Source organism: Odontomachus brunneus, unplaced genomic scaffold (genome assembly GCF_010583005.1).
Source record: "Odontomachus brunneus isolate Ranch 3 - 2012 unplaced genomic scaffold, Obru_v1 Obru_scaffold_080, whole genome shotgun sequence".
In the NCBI taxonomy this organism is placed as follows: Eukaryota; Metazoa; Arthropoda; class Insecta; order Hymenoptera; family Formicidae; genus Odontomachus; species Odontomachus brunneus.
This window is the reverse complement of record NW_022639530.1, coordinates 892,626-901,143: the sequence shown is the minus strand read 5'-3', so window position 1 is coordinate 901,143 and position 8,518 is coordinate 892,626. Positions and strand designations below refer to the sequence as shown.

Sequence of the window (8,518 nt, the reverse complement as noted above, 5' to 3'; positions counted from 1 at the left end):
TGTAAATATGAAACCGGAATTTTTGTATAGAAAATACACGTTTATTGTATGAAAATGATAAAAAATATTTTATTCGAAGTATTGCCCATCGCTAGCTATACATTTTTCCCACCTGTCTGACAATTTGTGGATGCCACGCCAAAAAAACTGTTGCTCTTTTGAGGCAAACTAGTCATCCATTTTCTTAGGCAAGCCATTTTCGTACATTTTCGTAAGAAGTGAAGCGCTGCTTAGCAAGTGCGTGTCCCATCGATGCAAATAAATAGTAATCGGACGGAGCGAAGTCTGGTGAGTAAGCCGCATGCGAAAGTATTTCCCAACTAAACTCAATCGATTTCTTGACCAGTTTTGCTGTGTGATGGTGCATTATCATGAAGCAAAATCACTTTGTGTTGCCTTTTTTTATATTCTGGTCGCTTTTCACGCAAAGCTTGATTCAAATCGATCATTTGTTGTCAGTAGCGTTCAGTATTAACAGTTTGGCCAGGTTTTAGCAGCTCATAATAGATCACACCCTTCTGATCCCACCAAACACAGAGCATTGTCTTCCGTCCATAGCGATTTGGCCTTGCAGTCGATGTCGATGGTTCGTCTGGAGTTATCCATGATCTTTTACGCTTAGGATTCTCAAAATATATCCACTTTTTATCGCCAGTCACAATTCGATGGAGAAATAACTTTCTTTTGTACCTGGCGAGCAGCATTTCGCAAGTGGTTTTTCGGTTTTCCTGCTGTCCAGTATTTAAATTTTTTTCTTGCTCTGCTGACATATCGTGTTTCATTTTTGCACTATTTTTGCCATCATATCATGACGCAGATTTTGTTAGATTTCTGTTACATTTGTACACGCACTATCTGACATAGCAGATCATATTTCGTTATTGTAAAAATTATATCAACATAGTATACAGCACATTTAGCAAAACCTGACTTTTGCAGACTTCGCTATCTGGGTTTATGTCTTATCTAACGGAATTATTCCGTTCAAAAACATTTCTGAATAACTTCATATTATTTGCGTTGCAAATCGTTTATAGCGCATTTATAGCAGCGGTGTATCAGCGGATGCCTAATGTCTCTGGATTCGTATTGCTGTTGCGAATGAACGGTAACAGTTACTGTATCATCTGGGAATTGACCGACGGATGATAATAATTTATGATAAATAAAATTATTGGGAAAGAGATGTATTTGCTTCTAGCGCTAATATCTATATTTGCATACAACGTGCATTATAATTCTTTCTCTCATACTTAATAACTTTTCTTATACTTTATAACATTGCATGTGCATTATATAAATATGTAAACTTTATTATTGCGCAGTATTGCATTTTTTATAATATTATAATATGGGGAAATTATAATAACTATTTGTATACCATTACAGAAAAGTATCACTTGTTAATAAATTGGTAGTGATTTTTAATGATTTTATTACAAGTTACTATAGTAACTAGTAACAGAATTATTAAAAATCACTGCCAATTTATTATTGACTAGTAATACTTTTCTGTAAGGGTATACACATAAACAAATGTATATATACGCATATATATACATGTATATATATATAAATAAATATTAAAGAAAAAGCTATATATTTGTATATATAAAGAATTACTATTTATGTTCTCCCTTTAAATAGTATGCACTATATGAATGCCACTTTCAATTTTAATTTACCTATATCTGCAACATTTTTTGTAATTTATTATCTGCTCACACGCAATTTACATTGCGAGCGTAAACTGTGGGATCGAATTTACATATAAAAATTACTTTCATTAAAACAGCTATGTGTTATACAGGATATTCCAAAACAGAATAACCTTCGAAGTTCCCGTGGAGGCATAATATGGACTGAGATGAACATAAAAGTCTTAAACCGTTTTGTGATGTTCGCAATAATTATCGAGGTATTAATTAAGAAATAGTTGTGAATGATAATAACGCGAGATATGATAGATGAGCTGTAATGACGTCTGTCATTGTGTGCTTGTACATTAGATTAAACTGAACAAAAAAATTCTCTATTATTTTTCTAATAACTTTATAGATGTTTAATTCTTAATTAAAGAAAATTGGCGGATGGTCGCTCGCAATAATGCGTTAATGTTATTTAATTAATAACTAAAAATTTACAATGTTATTAGGAAAAAGATAGAGAATTTTTTTATCCAGTTTGACTCTAGTGTACAAGCATACAACGACAGATGTCGCCACTACAACTCTTCTACTACATCTCGCGTAATTATTTCTAAATCTTCTTTAATTAATATCTCGATAATGATTACGAATATCACAAAATGTTATAAGACTTTTATGTTCATCTTAATCCGTACGAGAGCTTCGAAGATTGTTCTGGGACACTCTGTATAAGGAAAAGTATGAATCAGGAATTGCTAATGTATATTAACAGGAACAATGCAAATTAAACCATGCAACTTCATACGATTGGCAAAATGTCAGGGCTAAAAGCAAATTATACTGTCCCTTGCATGTGGATTTTTCTTACTCACAGTTAACAATAGAGCAGATCGTAAATCTGTTGCATTTCACCTTGATGTGCTGTTGGCACAATGATTCGTGTAAAACGTTTATTGATACAATTTGCTGACACGACAGCATTGTTAATATCATGGTATCAAAAGTACTACTTAAAATAAGTATTCTATATCACTTCAAAGAGAGAGAGAGAGAGAGAGAGAGAGAGAGAGAGAGAGAGAGAGAGAGAATATGTAGAGTACGTGAAAGCATTTTCCTAATATTTCATTATATCTTACGTATGTATTTCGCTCTTTTTCTTTCCTCGGTTTATATTCAAAGTCGTAGACTTCTCACAGACACTATCTAGCGTCTACAATTTTGCATTACGTCACACCGTGACTTTCTATATCCTTCTCTTTGGTACCGTAATAAAGAGACTCCTCGACATTTAATCACGCCTAAAGAATCCTCCAGGTTGCGAGCTTGGCTGGTATTAACATCATTCGCGTGGTAGGATCAAAAAATGAGTTACGCTCTGTGCTTATATCGTTGTAGAATGACATCAATGTGAGCATTGTTTGACAGTGGTATATTATTTCCACCATTCCTATAAGTAACTTCATCTTACTCGAAGAAATGTATTGCAACAAGAAGATTATCTCGTATTACTATTTGCTTTAACTAAAGATTATTACATTTTTCTTTTCCACTTGGTAAGATTACAGTATATGAACCGGTAAATAATACATTTAAAAGAGAACATATTTACAGACATAGATCTTTTCAATTTTCATCTCAGCGTAAGTTTCTATCGAATAGAGTTTCTAATTTCAGAATAAACGCATTATATTCTACGAATTGCCAACAGCTGCTTCATACAGACATATGCAAGTTTTATTATTGACGGTGCACTTTTCCTGCGCTTGATTTCAACATGTTCCGTCTGTGATTTCTTCCAGTTTTCCTTATCTTTCCCTGCACACACAGTCTCACGATTATAAACACAAAGTTTTTAATTTTAAGTTATATAAACTTTTTTTCATAAGTTTTAGAGCCCATTAATGTAATCGCTACAAAAATAGTTTTTTTTGTTAGACTCAATTTATTATCAGTGACAAATATTGTTTAAAATAGTAAAATATTGGTCTCAAAAGAATAAAGTTATTCTATGACAATTTCTTCTTTCTATCAGGATTAACGTCTATTTCATTGACGATAATTCGTCGCTCATGGCTTCTTTTAATTGAGAGGTCTCATTAATAGTAACCTTTGCCGAATGCTTAAGTAAGAATTAACGCTTGATAAATGCTTGTTGAATCATTTGACAAGTTAAAACATAGTGAACTCGATCATAATATAAAAGCAGGATATTATAAAAGTATATAAACAATTTCTCATAAAAATAGATAGTTACAAGAGGAGACATGTAGTATTTACAGTTATGTTTATAACTATTAATACATAATTTATTGATTAAGAATATCCTTTACCCTTTTTAGTCGGGTGATAAAGCAATATTCGGATCACAAAATCACAAAAATATTTATATAATATATTGGATATATGTTAAATATTATATTGGATATATGTTAATATTATATTATCTGACGGACAAATTAGTCGGATTAATTAATATTACAAATTAAAGTGCTGCGTGTTAAATATCGCTTCGTTGAACGTTTAGAAGTAATGATAACAAATATCAATAGTTTTTTGCTGTAATTTCCTATCATTGTAGCCTGTGATACATGACAATTAATTTACGTACGCTGATCGTCGTACCTTAGAGAACTATCTGATGTCCTGTAAAGCGCACTCATGGCGTTTATAATACACAGACGTAAGCGGACAGGAGAAGCGGTCCTCGTTGCCTCGTTGTGCTGGCAGGTTTGAAATTTCGGGTGGGGGTGAAAACGGTGAGAAAAAAGAGAAGGAAGGACGCAACATTACACCTCGAAAGACAAGGAGATTAAGGTAAAGGTGAGCATCCATTCTCCCTTTCTCTTTAAATCAAGTCAAACAGTTATACTGCACGATCGATGCAGCGAAGGCTTAAAGAGAAGCGAATAGGTGAAATACGAGCAACGGAGCTACATAGAAGCAGACAGGTAGATAATCCGAAGGAGATGTCGGCAGAAAGAGCATGAGAAAGAGAGAAAGGAACAAGCCGATAAGGGACATGGAGGAGGAAGAGGAGCAAGAGGGGAGAGAGGGAAAGACCCGTTCCTCTCTTTCCTCTTCAAAGAGAGAGACGAGGGGGACCCGAGACACGAATTCAGGACGGAATCCGTCCAACACAGCATCGGAGTTAGAAGCTGCCCTCTCTCTTTCTTTCTCCAAGTGTGGAACGCGTTACCGCCGACCGATCTCAGACCGATCTTCAACAAGGTGTGGCGGTCAGGTAAATCCGAGGCTAGGAGAAGCGAGAGAAAGGACAGAGAAGATTAGAAAACGTCAGGAGCACACCTTCGAGACAAGCGTGTGAGGTCGCTTAGAATCAAAAGACGTAAGACTCACGGCCGAATCACTGATCGTTACACCTTCTTTCCCTCCTTAATTCATCCTCCCTCACTCGCTCGTTCGCCAATTTCATTCCTTCTCCCGCTTACTCTCGCGCTGTATTCGCCAACATCACGGTGGAACCGATGTCGATATGCCGAAATGACTTTCGGCGTGTCTCCGGCGCGCGAGTGAGCGAGCCAAGAGGGAGCCTTGAAAAAAGCCGATCTCTCGCCTCGCGAGCCGTCGGGGCCCGCGGGGGCCCGCTGGTCCCCGTTCCATTCCGTTTCGTTCCGCCGTTCAGATCGGCGAGCGTCGCCCGGAAGAACGGAGCGGCCTTACGGCCAGTGCACGGAACAGTGGTCCCCGCAGCTGTCAGAAGAGTACGCGAGTTACAGGTGTGCATATCGTGCTCGTGCGTGCGCGCGGTGCATGTGAATGTGACGAGTGCGAGGCGCGCGTGTGTTTTATGCGCCAAGAACGAGGGGCCGCGAATTTTGCTGTTCTTCATCAGGGTGGCTGTAAAACGCGAGGCAAAGACCTCCCGACACACACACGCGCGCGCGCGCGCGCGTACACACATACACACATATACACATCAGGCAAGTGGCAATGTACAGTAGTGTAGGCATAGGGCCCTAGTATTTCCCCGCTGCAGGGACTGAAGCCTCGGTAGTAGGGCTACCAACATCGATCCTGAATATCGTTAGATTCTCGAGACCGCCTCGACGCTCTGAGAAAAGCGTGGTCTACCGCCCGAAATTCTACGCGTTTGAAATAACGACGAGTGTTGCACGAATACGCGAAGAGAAGCGAATTGATCATACCTTATTTCTGAAAAATTGTGGACCTACGCTAATTTTATTGCGCAGAGTGTTCTTCTCAGGCAATATATACAGCTGTTTGTGCACGAAAATGCAAACAAGATATTCAAAATTCGACGCATACGCTCGTATAACGTCAAATGGAAAGAGGACGTGCGCGGGTGTGCTTAAGTAGTTGCAGGTAGATGTTTGCATAAATGTCAGACTGAAAGGAATTCAGAGAAAAGAATCGCGTGATATTTTGAATATTTTGACGTAAAATTATTTTGTAAGATTCGATGAATTAAACAAGTGGCTTTCAGGCATATCCTCTCGTCAATGTAAGAAATATTCCATGCGAAACTCTCGATTCAGAAAAGAAACGGCAATAATAGACTGTCTCAAGTATTGCTCCTTAAGATAGTTCACATTAAAAATATATACATGCCCTTCGATGATTTATCTTATAAGTTGACATCTACATCGGTGCACTCTCTTCTATATCGTAAAACATTTTTGTTAGAAAGCACCGTCGTTAAGGATCAGTGGGAAATCATTCGCTACAAGATGGATAACGTGGAAACGGGTTTAAGCGTGAAAGTAATTGAGGAAGTGGATGAACCGACAGGCTTCTCGCTCGTGCTTCTCGCACGGCATTCACGGTGGAAGACTCGCTTGCGGAAAATCGACATTTTTCTCCGATCAAAAGAGGCGGAGTATATTTAAAGAAAAATCATGCAGGAAATAGTATCCGTTTACGTTCCGCACACAGTCGTAGCATTGCCCGCAATTTCCGCTGTTTTGATAAACACTTCCGCGCGCGAACGCGTTCCGTGTTAACACCTGATAACCTTCGCTGCACAACATGGAATTATCATTTACGGTGTATAGAAAATACTAACCGATATTTGATCTTCCAGATTTTCGTCTCTTAAGAAACGATTTCGATGTTATAAAAAAAAATTTTTTTAATAATAGAAAATTCTATTATTGCTGTTCAAAAATAAATATACATTATAAATGTATATATATTAACAAAAAAGTTCTCCTCTATATGCTTTACGTTATCTCAAGTGTTATATCGTTCTTAGAGTATCTCCACGAGAAAGTAAATTATGTCGCGAGTAACATAATTTAACTGTTTATAACACATAAGTAGTACATAATATAACTGTTTATAATAGTAATAATTTAACTGTTTAAAAAAAATGCGCGATACGCTGGGTATAAGAGTGCCACGAGGACTCTTATTTATGTCATCTCGACTATAGCAGGCTATTGAGCATTGTGAATCAAATAAATCAGCATCTGATTCATCTAACAAGCCCATTAAATGTCGAATACTCCCGTAATAACGGATCGTCAAAGTGTCCACCGTGTCCGGCATTTCAATCCGTTTCCTCGACAACGTGTCCTTAACCGAGAACGATGATGAAATTCCGTTTGTTTCCGTGAATAGTGAGTGATGGCCCTGCGCCTGAGGGGTAGCAAGGATGTCAAGAAAAGCTTCTATTACGTCTGGTATCTCGGCGCGAGAGAGGCCAAGGGGGTGGACGCGATGCCCAGTGCCATAGCTTACCTGCTGGAGCGGGAACGACTTCAAGAACCTTTCAAGGTCACACTGCAGGTGAGCGGTACCATCCTGAAAGAGAAAGAGAGAGAAAGAGATCCGGTTTTGGCAGTGCGCATCGAAAATATCGCCGAAACGAATTAACCGACGACAATCTGCACGACCAATTGGAGTTCGCGCCGATAAGGCGTCGTGCTTTCGTTTCCCCTTGTTCTTATTGTCTCTGCCTATCTGCACATATGCCGGTGAAAGCACTCGCGAGTCGCATAAAAATCATAAAATTACGATCTTAGCCGCGGGTCAGGTTCTCTCGGCTCGTTCGATTATCGTTCCTCTCGGAACGACTCCTCGCATTTCTCGCGTGCGATCCACTGTGATAGAACGAACGAATTGTGGCGCGATTTGACGACGCTTTCGTGTATTTTAAGAACGTGGGAATTTTCGGTAATCGGCGGAGCCGTAGAGAGAACTACGTTAACCTCGATGGAGCGCACGTTCGCAATAGATTTTGCGGAGGAGGAGAAGCAAGAGAAGGAGGAGGAGGAGGAAGAGGAAAAGGTGGAGGAGAACGTTCTCACGCAGCGCGCGGGTCATCATGTAACATGTTTTACTCGTTTCCGTTAACAAATTTTTGGTTGTTCTCGAACAACGATTAAAATTTATGAAAGTTGCCATAAAGAAAGAAAAAAATTATATTTTCTCCTCATAAAAACACATTAGTTATGTTCAATAAAAAAAGCAACTCAATAAGAGTTTTATATAGCACTCCTGATACTTCGTTTTGCGATACTTAGCAGTTTACGCTTTTTCAACATGTTTGCTAAGCGATTCGGTGTATTAAAGCTATGTTGAAAGAAATGGTGACAGTTTAGTAAACACGTTCGGGGAAACATCAACCATTAGTGCCTTTAGTGCGTTTAGCAAAAGGCCTTATAATGCTGACAGCGTAACAGAAAGCGCTTGCTAAGCTGCTTTTTTCTGGACGCAACGTTTATTGTTGTATTTATTAAGTTGATTCATTAAGTTCGTGCAGATTTCTTTCTGTCTAATTGATATTCATGTGTTAATATTAGGAAAATAATTTTATAATTGGCCATGTATATATATATATATATATATATATATATATATATATATATATATATATATATATATAT

The 8,518-nt window shown here is 38.1% G+C and overlaps 1 protein-coding gene across 4 annotated transcripts in view; it reads left to right on the top strand.

Moving 5' to 3' along the window:
* Nucleotides 1-4,845: 4,845 nt before the first annotated feature.
* The window catches only part of LOC116847570, a 24,777-nt gene continuing 21,104 nt past the window's right edge, over nt 4,846-8,518 (top strand). The window contains exons 1-2 of one of the 4 annotated variants that reach the window (XM_032822678.1): nt 4,846-4,995; nt 7,251-7,418. In XM_032822678.1, coding sequence (XP_032678569.1) covers nt 7,257-7,418 — 162 coding nt within the window. In that variant the 5' untranslated portion in view covers nt 4,846-4,995; nt 7,251-7,256. The other 3 variants (XM_032822676.1, XM_032822677.1, XM_032822680.1) reach the window with 3 other exon arrangements.